The sequence below is a fragment of the Protopterus annectens genome, chromosome 10.part0 (genome assembly GCF_019279795.1).
Source record: "Protopterus annectens isolate FY-2018-M chromosome 10.part0, PAN1.0, whole genome shotgun sequence".
NCBI lineage: Eukaryota > Metazoa > Chordata > Ceratodontiformes > Protopteridae > Protopterus > Protopterus annectens.
Window position 1 is genome coordinate 101,790,489 of NC_056744.1, and position 19,456 is coordinate 101,809,944.

Sequence of the window (19,456 nt, forward strand, 5' to 3'; positions counted from 1 at the left end):
CAGAGAAAGTAGGAGACTGGCACTAAATCTAGATAGATGGAACAGCTGACACAACACCCCTACCCCATACAGGAAATGGAAAAGTGGGGGTTGATGGTGCTTGTGGATGACCTCTTGCTAATAATTAAGGATATTTGACATCATGGACTTTTGACTTCATGCAGAAACTACACAATGTTTAGATACAGTCAGTCAGTTATTGATTATAAAATAGGATACTTTGTGAGCTAGAATGACAAATACCAGCTTCTGATAGAGATGTAAGGATATCTTTTTCAGATGAAATAGATTGTTAAGTAGCAAAACTCTGCATCGAAATTATTGATAAAATGATCAAACAGTTTCTATAAAGTTGCATACAAAACTTTTTCTATTTCATTTAAAGGTGCAACCAGTTTGGTTAAATCATGTATATTAACTAACAGTATGTGTCCAATGTTAACTGTATTTGGCTTTCATAAAGCCAGTTGGTGCCAGAAGTTAGGAAGGTCATTAACCAAGTTCTTATAGCCAGAAAGTACCTCTAATACTGCCTTGGAAAATTGAAACAGTCCACTGAATGTCAGGCCTATCAACCTTCCTGACTAAAAAGTATGCTACACTGACAGCATTCAATCACTTGGCAGAATTTCATTACATAGACATTTATCCAAATAATGTGAAAAAAATAGTTGTCTTGAGAGGAAGTCATACAAGTCCACCAGAGGACTTGTTTTTATCAGGTATTATGGAAAATTCTTGAGATCTTAGATATACAATTCCTGCTATAAACTGGGACACCATAGAAGAACACCTGTTTCATGGCTATCAGTAGTAATATGTTTACCGAATGTCCACTACTTGTCCATAAATAACAAGACTATCCATATTAATAGTATTGCAGCATTATGTCAGTCTTGACATTCCTTTTTAGGAGATGAAGATGTTCTTGAAAAAATGATTTAGAATTATGGGCTAAAATGTTTTTACTGACATAATCTGATTCTCGGATACAAACGTATCACTTTAGTCCACAGAAGTACAGATAAAGTATTTGTGAAACAGTGCATAAAAATAAACTGAACAAAAAAACAACACATGCAATATAAGGAAATAAATAAAAAATACATGGTGCAACTTTCAAGCCTGACCACCCATACTGTCTCCCCCAGCAAAGTAATTATTGGGTACCTGAACACTTGATTCAGATTAACTTTTCATGTAATGTAGTGCTAATCCATGTATATTACCATCCAATGAATTATGGGATTTGTTGGGGCTGATTGTTAGATATTATGAATTTAAGGCTGAAATTAATTGTTGTAAATATGCTGAAAGAAAAAGCTTGCTTAAACGCAGAAACAGAGTTTAGTAATATGTGATCAGCAACCATACTAAATGACTGGCTTAAAAAAATAAGGAACTTGCTTATGAGTGTATTATACACACATCAAGAAAACTTACTTCTTACAGACATGACAAGAGTGTAATCTGCTTTCACTGGACAACAGGACATGTTTTTCTAAGAAAGTTTAAAAATGTGCTTTTCTAATCCACAAGGCGTTTTCTTGAAAACAGTTTACTTATCAGCATTTACAGAATCCACAAGGCATTTTCTTGAAGACAGTTTACTTATCATCATTTGGACAAGAACAGATGTGTTAGCATTTGTGTCATCAAGGCAGTATCTTTCCAAAACCAAGAGGGTGTGTGTTTAAAATATGTATAAAAAGTCTGTATTAAATCTAGTTATGTTAGAGGTATGGTAGGGACACAAGTCCTGAGGTAAATGTTATATCTCTCACATCATCTGTACTATATGAGAAGTAAAGTTGGAACAGTACTTTTAAGCTGCAACGTTTGTCCAGTTTGGTTTATTATAAAAAGTTATTGGTTACTGCTCTCTAAAGTTGATGCTGCAAAGTATATTCTCTCATCAGTGTATATTCTGCAAGTTTCTGTATGCGACAGACTGTGAATGCAAATATAACTAGACTTTGAATTTTAGCAGAATCCAGCCAGCAAATCCCACAGCAAGAGCAAGCAGTAAGAAGCAGTAAGCAGAGAGCCAAATATTTTTTCACTGATTTTGTCACACAGATGTGTGCTGGTGTGCTGTCTAGCATTCTTAAAAAAACAGTTAAACTGGTGTACTTTTTAAGGCAGGAGTATATCTTTCTAAAGCTTAAAAAAGGTAAGTACAGAAGAGTTTAGTGAAAACCAAAAAAAAAATAAGCATACAGAGGCATGCACATGAAAACAAAAATATTTGTGCAGTAAATAATTTACCCACAGCTTTCAGCAGGATGTGCTTAATAAGACATGAATCCCACATGTTGAGTTTACCTGAACACATAATCATGGCTGTCAATTTCGGCCCCCTTGCTGGAATTCCTTAGTATGCCACCATTCCCAATCACCGCACAACGTATGCAGGAGGAGTTACTTCTGGAATGTTGCGTTTCCCAGTCATCAAACATGTATGCATTTGCAGGGGTATTTAGAAGGCCTAAAGATTTATTCAGAACTAAAAAGAGGAAAAAACAGTGTATAATTGACAGAAAAATTGCACTTCAGTTGAAAAACAAAACTTATCCAACTTTTAGATCAGAAACAGTTGATAAACACAAGTAACCAAACTTTTAGATCAGAAACAATCAGAAATGGACATTACTAATTGTTACTTTGTTCAGTCCTTTCTTTCTGGAAAGGCTTGTAGGTATAACTTTAAACCCAGCAAAAATGTTCCCTACATTGCATCCTCAGCCTATGCACCTATGCGCTGATTGAGAAGGCTGCTTCCTCCTCTCAGGGAGAGACTGAGACAAAACTGGTTGCAGGAAAGGCAATCCTTTCATATCTTTGGAGCAGTGGCCCAAAAGAAAAACAGTGCTTTAGCAGCATAAGAAATATTCAAAATGACTCCATGACTTTATCTCTGCTGCGGGAGACAGAGGAATAGAAAAATCCACGACATCTGACCTCAGATTCTTATGTTACCTCTTCTCAGATTCTCATTGATATTTTTGTTTTCTGTTATTTTCAGTTCATAAGTCTTTTGCAGGTCCTGTATGAAGCACTGTTGAAGGAGAAAAATGTCAGTCACTTCTGTGCTGAGAAAGCTTTCATAGATGAAATATAGACAGTGACTGATAGGCAATGAAGACTATACTGCAAAACACCATCATGAAAAGACTGATAATGTCAGTTGCACTGTAATCTGTCACTTTGTGTCTGTTCTGTTGTCTGCGTGAGCGCTTGTACTGCTACTGCTACTGAATTTACTACATTTTGTGGCAGGCTTTTTTGTGCATCCACAACTTTCTCAGTAAAAGTATATTTTATACAAGTCCTTTTGTGTTATCTGCTCAGTTTCAAATGGTACTCCTCTCCTCCACTAATTTGTGTGACATTTAAAAGATGCTACCCTTCTGGGGTCTAACTGTTCCCTTGATATATATTAAAGTTAGTATTACATGTCTTTTCTCCGTTTGTTCCTCAAGTGCTTATGTTAAGTTGAGTTAATCCCTTCACATAAAGTGTTTGATGCCAGAATTTTGCTGCTTTAGTTACTTTACTTTGAATGGATTTAAACTTTACACAGGTGAGGGATGCACATCTTTACAGAGAACTTAAGGGTAATCTCATCAGAGAAATAATAACCTGACATTTTCTGTTGTTGATGTCTGTGAGTAATCCTGTATTTGTTTTACCTTTTGTTGCTGCTTTCTTGCACTTTTCAAAATGTCAGCCATCAGTGATAACCTTGGGTCCATTCCACAATCATTGCTGATAGCATATCGCCTATTGCAGATATATATATTATATTTGCTTTTAATCTTAGCTGCCATGCAGTATAACATTTCTGTTGCTGGATCATATTTCCTGATGTCCTTATGTATTTAATCCTTTTGCAGAATTTCACGTGAAATGTAGAGCTATGCCTTTTCCTCTATTTTGTGCAGTGTCACTTATGCAGGTAACCTAGTCTTGCCCCTGTAAGGTCCCACCAGTAACATTGCTTTCTCCACTGTGAATGACATTTACCATCAGTCAGTCTCATAGGACATTGAACTGATGCCCATTTTGAAGGATATTTTCATATCCATGCCATGCAGTACCATGTCTATGTCTTGCTAAAGTCAGCATAAGCCACATTTATAACTCATTGTGTTTACTGTGCTAGTCAGTCACTAAAAGAACTGTCTATTTTTTTACAAAACTTCAGTGTGAATCTCTATGCCAAAGGTCCTGCCCTCACCCAGATTTCAGATATTAGCACATATTTTCATCTGAATGGAGTACATCCTTGTTTGTACCACAGACGTAAAACTAACTGTTCCATACTTAACAAGTCTCTGTCCTTCTCCATTTTGGTGATGTGGGGTCGCATCAGTGTTCCTTCAGTCTTGGAGTGGGGGACGACACTGTCTTTTTTCATTTGTTGACCAGTCTGGTCTTTTACTATTCTTTTCTCTTAGTTCCAACAAAAGTCTGAGTTGGAAGATCATGTGATCTGCTTGTTTTATTCATCTTCTGTTTCAGTTCTTTCATGACCACTTGGATCAGGGTCGTCAAGCAGAACATTTTACTTATTGGTATGGATGACTCTTACTTCACCCTGTTTAGTGAAAATTGACTAGAAGCATCACTTACGTATTTATTCTGTTTTCTGTCATCCTTTGCCTAGTTTAAGTGTTACTGACCCCCATATTTTCCTTCACTGGTTGTAACTATATGTTTATCCTTCTGTGTTTACTGCTTCTTCCCTTCAACAATTGCTCTTTTTTCTGCCTATCTTAGATGGTACAGATGGTACTGGTTTTTTTTACTTTGGTTGCTTGCTTGTATTTCTTAAATATTGCCTATTTGTTCTTCACTTCCATCTCCCATGAGATCAACAGTACTTTCCTTTTTTTGTTCTGATTCTTTTGACAAGGGTTTCTACAGTGACATGCTGCATATTTTAATATCAGATGTTATTCTTCTCCATTCCTTCATCCTTTTCCACTATTTGTGTAGCTCCTGGTTCATGTTTAGTGAGTTGGCTTACTAACCCAGTGCAACAATATTTACTGTGAATCGTGCTATAGTCACCAGTAGTTCTTTTAGATATGCACCATATGTACCGTTTCTGATTCAAAAATAATTTTTTAGTTCCTTGTGAAAGTAGAATAAGTCCAGGAGTGAGTTCTGAAATTGGTTGTAGTACTGTTTGTCTCAGGGCTGCTCCGTGTTAGAGTATCTTTAATCCATCTACTTATGAACATTTTTAATGTGAATACATTCTGTTTTATGCCTGATATAGTCAGGTCCCAAATTAACTGTGCTTTCTCTGGGCTCTAACTACTGCTCAGGTGATTCAGATGCCCTAACTACTGCTCAGGTGATCCAGGTGCACTAACTACTGCTCAGGTGATCCAGGTGCCCTAACTACTGCTCAGGTGATCTGTGTGCCCTAACTACTGTTCAGGTGATCCAGGTGCCCTAACTACTGCTTAGGTGATCCAGGTGCACTAACTACTGCTCAAGTGATCCGGGTGCCCTAACTACTGCTCAGGTAATCCAGGTGCCCTAACTACTGCCCAGGTGATCCAGGTGCCCTAACTACTGCTCAGGTGATCCGTGTGCCATAACTACTGCTCAGGTAATCCAGGTGCCCTAACTACCGCTCAGGTGATCCAGGTGCCCTAACTACTGCTTAGGTGATCCAGGTTTGATTAGTCGTTCTGGTGTCTGAAGCTCTTGAAGGGAGAGAGGGATGGATGGGCATTTGTCTAACTGTTCCTTGAGGGTATGGTATAGTCCATAGAGGGGGTACCAAGGGGAAGACCATACATGAAAATATCTGCCAGTGGGGGCTGTCAATGACACAACCCATCAAGATGCTCTTAGGTTCTGCATCGATCCCAGCCCTAGAACAGTGATAGTCTGGGTACTGTTCAGTTGGTCTTAGTGTGTAGAATGTAACCCATTGATGCTCTAACCACTGAGATCAGTTCCCTAACATCTCTGTCATGGCTGGGTGGCTTCTTGTTTCCGCCCTGCAGCTGACCATCAGCTGACACAGCTCCTTTCCTCATTCACATGCTACCTTATCCTCACCTTGGCTCCATATGACCCACAAGATCAATGAGCTACAATACATCCTATACACTGCCCTGACTGCACACAGCATCCATCCATTCTGTCCTAATAGCTTACTCTCTTGGTAGTCCTTGTATTTTTCATAACATTGCATTTCAGCATGACCTGGACATTATTACAAATTGTTATCTTCTCTTAACCAAAAACATCTAGCTCACAAAGATTGTTGTTTTTAAACAGAGTAACAATTTATAAATTATAACCTCTTGTCTTTCTTCTCTGTATTCCTCTAATCTATCTGTACAATTCTATTATTGTAATTTATTTTCCATTAAGTGTCAGAGCAATTTTTTGAGTTATCTCCTAAATGAGCTCTGACTCTACTGTAACATGAAGGGGAGAACTTTAAGTTTTAAAGCAGGCTATAACCTGGTCTTCTAAAATTTCATGTTAACTCATGCATTGTCTGTCTCTGATGTGTAGTTGTCACACTAAACTTCTGGGCTGCATACTTTCTTGCACACTGGCATTTTTCAGGTAGTTTATTTTTAGCCAATAAGAAAAAAGTGATGCATTTCCCTTTCTAGATTTAAGTGGGCTTTTATGCACTGTAAATTGTCACTCGTTTTATGGGCATTAAGAAGACATTGAGGCTTGGGTGTTCGTTTAAGTAGTTTGTTGTATACAAATACATCAGGATGGAGAGCAGAACATTAAACTAAATGAGCTTTCCAACTATCTGACTACATACTTGCATGCTCACACTCTGACTGCTCACTCTAAACGGCACTGTAGCTTGCACATGCTCAGTACTTACATGCATGTGCTGACTCACTGGAAAGCTTCTTAAAGGTATATCAGACACACTACATCCTCCCTCTTTACTGATCTGTCTCATACTAACAATGACATTTCAATAGGCATGCAGTTATATAGACACTAATAAAGAAAAACAACAGTCATAACCAGGTTGCCATGTATCTGGAAATAGGCTTTGAGATGCAAAATGATCTCTAATATAATAGTTAGGACTGGGTTTAGCAGCAGGGACAGTCACTGGGGAATATTCTGCTTGAGGAGCCTCAGGGATTTTCTCAGGAATGGGGATTGCTGACTAAGTGTTCTCTGGAATAGGAACATTGGACAAGTCACTCTGAGAACTAGAGTCTTTGTCACAGGCAAGATGTAGCACTGGTTTGGACACTGGTAACAAATGCTTTCGATTTTGTTTGAATTCCATACAATCTCATCTCTTGACACAAACCTTTCACAAATCGGAGGAATGTTTCTGAGATTTAACAAGTTGAGAAAAACATTGGTATTGTCATGTCTGGATTTCTCTAACAGCTGTTTTGCACTTTGAACTGCACGTTCAGCCAAGCCGTTTGACTGAGGGTATTCAGGACTACTTGGAATATGAACAAAGTCCCACTCTTCTGCAAATTTCTGGAACTGCTCACTAGTAAAGTGTGAACCATTGTCAGAAATAACTCTGTGGGGGCTACCATGGACAGAAAAATGTCACTTCAACATAGTAATAACAGTTTTGGAAGTTAGGTTGTGAAGCAGGTCAATCTTGAACCAATCTGAATTAGAGTCCACTAACACCAAATAATGTTGACCATTTCATTCAAAGATATCTTTGGCTACTCTTGACCAAGGTAGTTTAGGAATCTGGCTTAACTGAAGTGGTTCTTTCTGTTGATACAGCTTTGTACTATTACATACTGAACAAGATGAATGTACTTTCTCAATATCTCTTGACATAGAAAGCCAAAATATTAGACCTGTCACCCTTCTTTTGGTAGAATCAGTTCACGGGTGGCCATGATGCAAAATCTTAATGTACTTTTGTTGCAAGGATTTTGGAAAAATCACTTTAAGACCTATCATGATGATACCATTGTCTGATAAAATTTCATCTCTGTATGGAAAATAAGGTTGCACTTCTACTGGTAAACAAGATTGCTTTGAAGGCCATCCTAGACTGATAAAGTGGTTGAGCTTCTGGAGAACTGGATCTGAAGCTGTGTGAGTTCTGCCTCATCAAGATGTGCAGAAGAAAAAGTTCTCACTTCCTTGACCTCAAAATCAAGTTGCTCATAGTTACACTGTTTTTTTTTCTGGGCGATCTGGATAAAGTATCAGCGAGATAAAGAGGTTTGCCTTTTGTGTAAACAAGATTGAAATTGTACTTCTGCAATTTGAGCATCACATGTTGCAATCTAGCTGGAGCTGGTACATTGGCTTTCTCAAAATAGTAACTAGAGGTTGGTGATCAGTTTCGATCTGGATAGGTCGACCATAAATATAATCATGGAACTTCAAACATGCAAACACAATTACCAAGAGCTTTTTCTCAATCTGGACATACTGCATCTCGGTCTGGATAACAGTTCTTGAAGCATAGACTACTGGTCTACCCTCTTGAAGAATAACTGCACCTAGACCAAATTTAGAAGCATCACAGGAAAGAGTAACTGGTTTGTGAACGTCATAGTAGCTGGGAGTTGGTTGGTTAGCAATTTTCTGTTTCCGGACATCAAATACTCTTTGGTACTGTTCTGATCATGACCAAATACATCTTTGCATGTCAGCTCTCCTAATGGTGCTGAAAGTTGGCTTAAATCGGGAATGAACTTGCCTAGATAGTTGACCATGCCAAGAAAACATAGGGCTTAAACATTGTCTGGAGCTGGCATCTCGAGATTTGCTGTTTGCTTGGAAGGGTCTAGTCATAAAACTGTACTGGTAAACAAGTGAAGCAACATAAGTAACTTCTAGTAACCTGAATTTGCACTTCTGAGGATTCAGCTTAAGAATCACTTCATGTGCTCTTTTCAGAACTTTCATGAGGTTTCTGTCATGTTCGGTTTCACCATTGCCTCCTATTAGAATATCATCTACTATAATAGCACATGGATAGCCCAAAAAAAATTGCTCCATTGCATGCTGAAAAACTTCACTGGCAGAATTTATTCCAAATGGCATTCTAAGAAATCTGTATCTTCCAAATAGCATACTGAATGTGGTTAACAATGAAGATTTTTGTCAACCAAAATTTGTCAAAATGAACTCTTTGCATTTAAGACAGAAAAAACAGTGGCATTTGGAATGACAGCAGCAAACTGTGCACACTGGATGATGAGGTCTTTTTAATGCTTTGTTCAAGTCTCTTGGATCAATACATATTCTGATATCATCTGAGCTTTTCTTACGAGCTACCACCATGGACGATTCCCATTCAGTACGCTCTTCTACTGGACAAATTACTCATAGCTGCATCATTCTGTCTAGCTCAGCTTTGACTCTGCTCTGCATAGCTACTGGAACATTCCGTGCTGGTCTGGTAACTGGGCTGACCTCTGAGTCTAACTTCTTTGAGTCTAACTTCTTTGAGTAAAGAACTGGTAGTTTGCCTAGTTTGTCTGCAAAATATTAGCATACTCAGAAAAAATAGTTTCAGGGAAATTTGAGCTGTTGTCATGCAAGCTTACATGGTGGACTTTTTTAAGTGAAAGCAGTCCCATTTTCAAAGTGCCTCTCTGAGGCCTAATAATGACTGCATGTGTCTCTTGACTACAAAAAATTGCAAGTCATAGCTGTTCCTAGGGTCTATATTAGAACACCGAACAGTTAAAATGTCGAGTGTTCTAATATCGACCCATTTTCAGTGAACGCTGAAAATATCGAAGAAGCAGAAAACTGAATTCTTTACTAGGGAAAGAATTTGGTTGCCCCTTTCTGTTGCTTTAGTATTTTCAGCGCTCTGTTGGAAAGTTATGGGTCGGGTTCAGGTAAGTGTGCGATTGAGTGTGGGTTAGGTATGTGTGAGATTGTGTGGACATGAGGGTTAGGGCGGGTTAGGTTAGTTAGGGTTAGGGCGCTGGTTAGATATGTGTGCAATTGTGTGAACTTGAGGGTTAGGGCGGGTTAAGTGAGTTAGGGTTAGGGCGCGGGTGAGGTGAGTGTGCGATAGTAACGGACCTTAGGGTTAGGGTTTGGGTTAAGGTAAGTGGATAGTTAGTGGTGTGTGTATAGTTTATTGTAGGGTTAGGTGTAAGATTTTAGGTGTGCGTGTGTGTGTGGATTGCTTTGTGTTTGGTGTGCTTGTGTTGTGTGTATGTGTTTTGGAACAGCTGTTCTGAACATTCGATGTTTGGTATTTTCAATTGGTAGGGTTCAGTATTAAAACACTCGACATTTTGAATGTTCGGTGTTCTAATATAGACCCCTGTTCCTAGCAGAGTAACATAAAAGCACTACTGAGTCCTCGGTTTGAATCTCTTCACCACCATAAGCAACAAGCTTCGCACACTTTGCATAATCAAAGTTGTTCTACAGCTTTTACTCTAGCGAATGTTTCTGCTGACATAACATTGCACTTTGAGTCAGCATCTATTTAGAGCTCTACTCATCAATCCAAACAGTACAAATATCTCATTCTTTGCCTACAAATCTACTCCATTAACTGCTTCACCAAGCACAGACATGCCATCAACATAAAAAGTAGGGTTGTAGGTTTCTAATTGATCAACTTGCCTCTTGGAATGCCCTCTTTTAATAAAAGAATGTGCCTTATTTGATTTACAAAATCGTTTGAAATGATTCCACTTTTTGCAAGAATGACACTGTGGACAAAAAGCTAAGTACTTTTCTCTTTTGGGTTCATGATTACCATCACAGTTATGACAGTTGACTATGACGCTGGGTGGGGTCACATGTTTTGACTTTGCTGACTCACCCTTATGCTTCACTGAGCATACTCTGGAATTTGCTGGAAAGACTTGGGGTTTCCTAGGGACTGTTGCAGGACCTGCAGTAGCTGCCATGTGCTTGGGCCTGTTTCTTTTAACCATGTGCTGCATATTAGCAACATGAGCTTTATCACTGTGCCTTCTACAACTATTCTCATTTGTAAGCATACTTGTGTGCTTTTCTGTAAGTTCGTATAGCTGACAAATCTCAATGGCCTTATTTAATGTTAAGTTACTGTCTTGAAGCAAAATCTTCCTCACTGTGTCATTATTAATACCACACACAAGCCTGTCTTTTATCAACTCATATCTCAGATCAACAAATCTGCACATTTTAACCTTGTTTCTCAAATCAAGTTATATATGGTGCAAAAGTTTCATCAAGCCTTAGATCCCTTGTGTGAAATAAGTGCCTTTCCATTGTAATAGTCGTTTGGGGATTACACATTTCTCTAAATTTGCATTTTAAGCACTCTGGGTCTTCCCTTATTTCAGCTCGTACCACAATATGGCAATCTTCTCCCTCACCTGCAAACACAGAAGGTACATGCACAAATGAACATTCTATTTCAATGGCCTCTGAACCAGCTAAATTAAGCAGAATAAATGCTTTTGTACACGTGTCTTTGTCAGAAAAAGCAGACTGAATGGAAATATCATATTCCTGCTCAAACACCCTCCAATTTCTGCAATATTTTTATCAAACACAAGGGGTGCAGGTCTGCAAAATCCTTCTGCCATGCCCACAGAATATAGTAAAACACAATGCAAAATGGCTGCTGTAATTATGTATGAACATTCACAAACACCAGGTACTTGTAATAAGAGTCAAATGCACAATAAGCTCTTTGAAATACTGTACTCTGTGAAATATTCTTTGAAATAACTGTACTTTGCAAAATATTCTTTGGAACAACTTTACTTTCCGAAGTAACTACACTGTAATACTGCACACGCTTGTAAACACTTTACACACTTTGGATATTTTGAATAGCTTTAGTTAATATGAAAAAGTAGCACATAGCAAAAAAAAAATGGTTGTTTTCCCTTTTTTCTACATTATATGTAATTTGTATATTGTTTCAAACATTTTTATAATTATTTTGAATATTTTTATCAATGTGTCACAGTTTCAGACATTTCATAAAATAAGAAATTTATTTTGAGCATTCTGAGTGCTTCGTTTTATATTCACAGGTTCATAGGTAGGTACTAGGCTATTGGCCCTAGGGCCTATATAAGCCTAGCCAAAAAGGTACCCTGGCTTTCACCACCCAAGAAAATTATTTTCCTGTGTCCCTGTCGGACAAAGCCACAGAAGTGATTCCCAGGGTGAATTATCTATTTCCCATCCAATCATCGAGATTTTTCTTGAAGAGTGCTAATGAGGAGCTTTGTTTGATATAGATAGGTAGTTTGTTCCAGAGTATGGAAAGTCTCTGGGACAGGAATCAATCCCTCCAGCATGTTCTGCTTTTTGTGGTGACAAGGTTTAGGTCCCTAGAGTGTGTAGCTTGGAGGGATTGGGATTTCTTTAAGTGGAGCACAGGTTCATAGGTTCATAGATAGGAACTAGGCTATCGGCCCTAGGCCTACAGAAGCCTAGCCAAAAAGGTACCCTGGCTTTCGTCACCCAACAGCTCTGAGTTTGACATAGCTTTGTATGTTAGGCAGAGATCACCTCTGAGTAGGCGATATGCAACGGAGTAAAGCTGGAGTTGTTTGAGATGGTCTGTGTAGGACATCTGTTTGAGGCCGGTAATCCTCTTTGTGAGTTATTTCTGCAGCCTTTCCAGTTGTTGTAGATGTCTTGTGAGGTACATACCAAAAGGGACATTGTACTCTAGAATGGGTCTAATGAATGATGAGTAGAGGGGAACAATTACCTCTTTTTTCCTGGATGAGAAACCTTTTGTGATGAGGTGTGCCACATAGACTACTGTGGTGATGTGATTATCAAAGGAGATACTGTCCACCTGTGTCCCAAGGTCTCCTATCACACTTTCACTGTTAAGTAGACTACCGCCTATGTGGTAGTTCATGGGTACAGAGTTTTTACCAAAAGGGATGACAATGCACTTTTTGGCATTGAGCTTGAGGCCATGACTTTGACGCCAGGTATCTGTCTCAGTGAGGCCCTTTTGTAGGATGTCCACATCATTAGGAGTTTCGATTATGGCTCCTAGTTTGCAGTCATCTGCGAACTTCATTAGCCAAAGACCTTCTGTGTTAGCCTGTACTTCAGAGAAGTATATACCAAACAGGAGAGGACCCAGGACTGAACCCTGTGGGTTCTGTTAGTGAGCCAGTTGGCAATCCATCTTGTGACATAGGGATTTATACCTAGTTTAGTGAGTTTATCTCTAATTCCAGAGTGGGGGATGGTGTTGAAAGCCTTGGTGAGATCTAGATAGGCTGTGTGAACCACTTTATCCTCATCTACGGCTTTGGTGACTGCTTCAAAGAAGTCTATCAGGTTTAGGAGACATGATCTGCCTTTTACAAACCTGAACTGGGTTGGGTCCAGAGTTTGGAGATTAGCGATGTCTTTCTTTATAAGTTCCATGGCCTTGCAGACCAGGCTCATCAGGCTAATGGGGCAGTAGTTCCCGAGGTCCATGGTGGATCCCCCTTTGTGGAGTGGGATAACCATCACTGTGTGCCATTCAGTGGGCACAAAGCCTGAGGTGAGGTTATAATTGAACATGGTGCTTATGTGGGGTGCCAGTTCGTTCTGTAGTTCATGTAGAATGCAGCCTGGGATGTTGTCAGTTCCCATGGATGCTGTGTTCTTGACTTTGGAGAGTGTGGTTTTTACCTGTCTTTGTAGTAAAAGAAATCATTTAAACAAGTTTTAGTACCTGGAATTTGTTTCTGACCTGTTTTGTGAGTCGTTTGATCAGTAGGGATGATCCACTCCTGTATATTCCTCCAACCTTAACTGGTTGCCTCATGGCTGTAACTCTGGATCCCATTCTGACACCATGTCGCTCTTCTTATGTGCATTAAGAACACGTTAAGGCTTGGGTGTTCATTTAACTAGTTTATTGTATACAAATAAATCAGGATGGATGGCAAGAACATTAAACTTAAATGAACTATATAACTAATTGACTGACTACATACTTGCATTCTCACACTCTGGTTGCTCACTCAAAATAGCACTGTAACTTGCACATGCTCAGTACTTACATGCATGTGATAACTCACTGGAAAGTTTCTTAAAGGTACATCACACACACTGATCTACAAATAACATCAGTAACTTAATAATGTTCTATGAAAGGGTTCTGCTAGCCTGAAAGCACATGTTACTGAAAAACCTGTGTTAATCAGTAAAATATATTACATCACCCTTGTATTCTACTGTCTGCATTTTCTGTAAGTGTACCAACACAACATTTCTTAATATTCTACCATATTACCAGGCATACACTTAGCTGTTTTGCCTTATTCCCATCAAGTTGCAATCACTAACATTTAACTCTTTTGATAATGTTTGTTTCCTTTGCTTGTGCAGTTTACTGTCCTGCTGTAAGTAAATGTTATGCAGGTAGTTGACACCATTCCTACTCATTTTGATAAGTGACACCCTGACAGGTGTCCTTCAGTGGTGTTCTGCGGTGCTGTCCCATAGAGATCCACTCAGAAGGCTTTGGGTATCACCATTATCACCACGGAAGACTCCAGTGTGTGCTATAGAGGCAACTAACTCAAAGTTAAAGCTTTCCTAGAATTTCATGTAGAACAAAAGAACACCTCTAATGGATCTTTTACAAAACCAGATCTAAACTGATTTGGACCCAGATTCCGCTAATCCAACACAGATGCACCCTCACTGTTTGACATTTCAGGCTTTTATATGTAGTGTACAGCTTAAATACAAGTTAGAAGCATAAAATGTTAAAGTATCTCCAAAGTTCCTTACCTTCATAGCTGGTGAATTGCCAACCAAAGGGTTCATAGTTTTTCTTTAGCCTTTCATAATTTTCTTTAGACAGATGTTTTTTCCAAAGAAGAACAGGAATTTTGTCCAGGAACTTACTCCGCAATGGTGAGCTTGCAATTCTTTTCCTTATTCCATTAGAGCATTTCTGTAGGGAAGTATTGAAACATTAGGAAAATCAACAAGCAAAGCAATTTACAAACATGACAAATGGTGTAAGATGCAGGTTGATGAACCGAACCTAGTCACTGAAATATAAGTGCCTGAACTTAGGTTTGGAATAATGTTACTTAATGCACAATTCCAACACCATAGAATACATGATAGTCTCTGATTGCGTAAGCTGATCCAGTTGTATGCAGAGGATGTCATTTACAGTGGCAGGAGAAGAGCATTAAATGTTAATGTAGTTGTCTGTATGCAACCAAATCACTCTGAATGTCATCTAGCAGTTTGTCCTGGCCAGATTCAAGTCCATAGTCTCAATTTGTTTTATTTAGACATACTTCAGAAGTGTTCAACCTAATTTCCTTGAAATGTAAATTATACTATATCTTCTGAATCAACACCCTACCCAATAACCTTTGAAAATCCTGTTCTGCACTCATATCTGATTTGTAGCATCTGGGAAACTCATGTAACTAGTATGGGCAGCACAATGGAGCAGCAGATGGCATTGTTGCCTCATAGCAAGAGGTTCCCTGGTTTGATTATCATCTGGAGTGCGTTCTGTGTGGAGTCTGTAAGTCCTCCCTGTATTTGTGTGGGTTTTCACTTGGTGCTCTGGTTTCCTTTCACATTCCAAAAACATGTAGTAAGTAGACTGGACATTCTGAATTGGCCATAGGTGTGAGTGTGCATGTGAGTGTGTGGTACTGAAAAACTCGTGTGGCAGGGCTAGGCACCCGGCAGTGTGGACCTTGGCTCTAGATGATTGCCATTGTTGGGGTGAGACACAAACCTCATGTGCAAAAATGGGAAAGAGACTGTGAATGATGGATGGTAGAGCATGAGATAAAGCATATATTGGGTAAGATACTCCGGGTAAAATATGAATTAGTTAAGCTAAAATAGTTCATTTACATAAACAATGTAGTGTATGGAGCACCATGATTATACTCTGAAATCAGGAAGAATGTCTGGAAGGTGCTTATCAAACTTTTGTTATGCACCTCTATGCACTGTTACACTGTAGTCTTGCACTTGCACTTAATCTTGGTCAGTGAGGGCCACAGAACAGTGAAAGAACCTATAGCAGTTTTTAAAGCTGTTAGACACATTTCTGTCACACTTATGAAGAAGTGTGACAAAAAGTGTGGTAGAGAAAAGTGTTTTACAACTTTCATAACAATTCTTCCTAAGGACAGTCTGCTTCTACTCTTTATCGATATGGCAGTGATAAGTATCTTATAGTTTTCAAAGCTGCAAAGTACTTCATGTTCCTACACTTTAATTTGCAACTGTTATTACATAGACCAGATAAAGCTTGTTGCACTACAAAGAGTTATAATTGGATGTCTCAGATCATAAACATGTTCTTGTACGTTCATGGGTTCATAGGTAAGTACTAGGCTAGCTGGCCTTCCAGGACATTTTAAGCCTAGCCTGTTTCCCTTTTGTGCTTGAAATAACCTGTCCCATTTGGCTATAGATTGGCCTTACCCATCCCATGGTCAATAATTATATATTACCCTAATGAGAATAACAGGGATCATACCATAGGTAATTTGAGGGGACCCATGCATGTGAATAAGAAGCTCGGAGCTGCATCTCTCCATTACTAGTACAGGGGGCAGTCCAGGTAAATTTTCTGTTTCCCATCCATAGATCCAAGTTGTGCTTGAATAAGGGCAGAAATTAACTTTGTTTTATATGGTTGGGGAGTCTGTTCCACAAAAGAGGTATCCTCTGCTAGATATACCTGTGCCCCCAAACTGTTCTTTGATGTTGTAGAAGAAGTTTAGATCCCTAGACCTCAACATGAATGTCAATAGTTACCTCTTGTGCTTCACTTCACTTTACTTGCTCTTGAGGTAAAATTTTTGACATCCATGTGTTGGACACACATATACCTGATCATAATCCTTTGTGGTTAATAAATTTGAGAAAACCTCACAATAACCACCTAGGAATACTGTAAAATCATCATGTAACCTATCAGAGTGCCTTTGCAGTGTAGTAGAAAGTCAGAGACCATGGTAAAAATGTATGAGTACGCAAAGAGCATGCAAACTTCACACATCATGCACCTAAGCTAAGCTCAGATTTGGGAGCTGAAGCACTTTGAGGTAGCCTCTGTCATGCCATTTGATTGCCCACAAGACAGACTACTTTCACAATTGTATTGTCATTGTTTTCTTTTTTTTAACATTTTTATTAGTTACTGATTAAAATCTATTAATAACAACTTTTGAAATTCATATGACTAAAACAAAACAATCAGTTTTACATATTATCTAGACTTCTAAGCATCTTGTTTTATAAGAAAATCATAAAAATGAAAATGCACGTTAACTATGTACATTATTTCCAATAGATGTATGCATGGTAATACGTTACAATGAGCTACACATTTGATATAGCCTAATATGAAAGTTTACATATATATGTTTATATATATATATATATATATATATATATATATATATATATATATATATATATATATATATCACGTTTATATATGGATAGCTCTGAGACTGGATGAATTCAAAATTGGATTAGTTTTCAATTTTCACTTAAGAGCTGAAATTTAGTCAATGAATTAGTAGCCATATTTTTGAAAATGTTACTTTAGACTATATTTTTTTGGGAAAATGACATGCATTTTTGAATGTGAACATAACATAAAATTATTTTTTTAGTGATATGCATATCATCTGACCATATGGCTTTCAAAACTACTTTATCTTATCCCAAAAGATGATTAATATATAACAGCTATTTATAATATGATGCCAATCAGATCTAAGTTCTAGCTTACATCTCTATCATATTATTTTATTATTCATTTTTATGTTTGCAATTTTATTAGAGGTATAAAAGGCCTTGTGTATGCATTTCCAAGTAAAATCTTTCCAATAAGTAGTTAGAGAAGACTTGCCAACTAAGCACAGCATGTTTTTATTGTCATCAGATATATTATTAGAATCCTCTTGTAAAATAACATTCTGTTGTTTTTAATTGACTTTTTCATTGTGTTATAAGAATTTTAAAGGGGGCATGGCCAAGGTGGCTAACTGAGAGCAGCAACTGGGGAAAGCTCTGTCACTGAAAACATTTCTCTAACAGAAACTCTAATCAAAAAAATTAAAATTTGGAGATACCTGTTAGCTAATTTTATTAATTCACAATTAAAGAAAAGATTTATACCTTCAAGTTCTTTAAAAGCTATAATTTTTCTGTCAGAATTTAAACTGCTTGGTTGAGATAGAAGAGAATTCAACATGAGTCACTCAAGAAATGGTACTTAGGATTCTTATCTTAAAAAGACATCCAGTCATTAATATCTAGTATACAGGATGTATTACTTAAAATAGACAAACTGGATACCAAACTGGAAAGTTTCAAAGAAGAGATCAGAAAGAGGATGGAATGTTTTGAAATTCTTATGAAACAACAAGGGGCACAAATCAGCAGTATGGAAGAGTCTTTGAATGATCATGAAGGAAGAATAACTGAAGGTGAGTCTCAGACAAAAAACAAAATAACTAGTTCATAGAAAAACTCAGTGATTTAGAAAATAGACTGAGACAAAATAACATTACAATGTATGGTATACCTAAAAAGTATGAGGAAAACAATATAATCAACTTCTTAACTACCTAGTTACATAAACCATTAAATATACCTCAAGCTTTATCTTTTGGAATTGAAAGAAAGAGCACATAGATCCATGGGAGAACCTCCTAAGAAGGAAAACTCACCACCATGCTCAGTTATAGTTAGGTTCATGTTTAGCTTAGAAAAAGATCAACTATTAAAAGCAGTATGGTCCAGCCCACCTATTAAAATATGTGAACATGTAATCAGATTTGACAATGATTATCCCAGTAAAGTGATGAGTAAAAGAAAATCCTGTTTACTACTGATCAATTAACTTAACAAGAACAATATTAAAGCCACTTTAGTATTTCCTGCAAAGATCACATTATTCTTTCTGAAAAAAAAAACAAAATATTTAACACACTGAATGAGGCATCCACTTTTGTTAACAGCAATAAAATCCTTAATAGTACTAAAGAAATGGAGTGGAACAGCATATCTCTGAAGAGACAGAGTGAGCTGAATTCTTTGAAAACTGCTTCTAAAACTAAAAAGCCTAAAAACAAGTGACTCTGATTCTTTAGTTGCAGGACTATTATTTTCTGAAACAATAGGTTTGCCTTTTAAGTAAAAGGTTTGTATTGGACTTTAAGTTTCAAAACGTATGTAAGTATGAATTTACATTTTAAGCTAAAACATTTTCATCATGTGGAATATAAAGGGTTAGTTTGACCGTTTTACTAGATTTACAGTGAAATGCTTACTATATTTCATTTAACTAAATTATGAGTGTGTTTCTAAATCTTAAACAAATACTTCCTGTAAGAGAATTTCATTATATTATAAGCAACAGTATTAGCAATTTTAAATCTATATAAGTTAATAATTTCATTTTATTTGTTCAACATTGCTTAATATGTGC

General features: G+C 37.6%; 1 protein-coding gene across 1 annotated transcript in view; it reads right to left on the minus strand.

Annotated features, from left to right (window-relative positions):
* The window catches only part of LOC122812982 (alpha-N-acetylgalactosaminide alpha-2,6-sialyltransferase 2-like), a 567,580-nt gene that overhangs the window by 282,857 nt on the left and 265,267 nt on the right, over positions 1-19,456 (minus strand). Inside the window, exons 3-4 of the mRNA XM_044085075.1 lie at positions 14,752-14,917; positions 2,326-2,506 (exon numbers count right to left, since the gene is read on the minus strand). Of these exons, the coding sequence (XP_043941010.1) occupies positions 2,326-2,506; positions 14,752-14,917 (347 nt within the window). The remainder of the gene's footprint in view (positions 1-2,325; positions 2,507-14,751; positions 14,918-19,456) is intronic.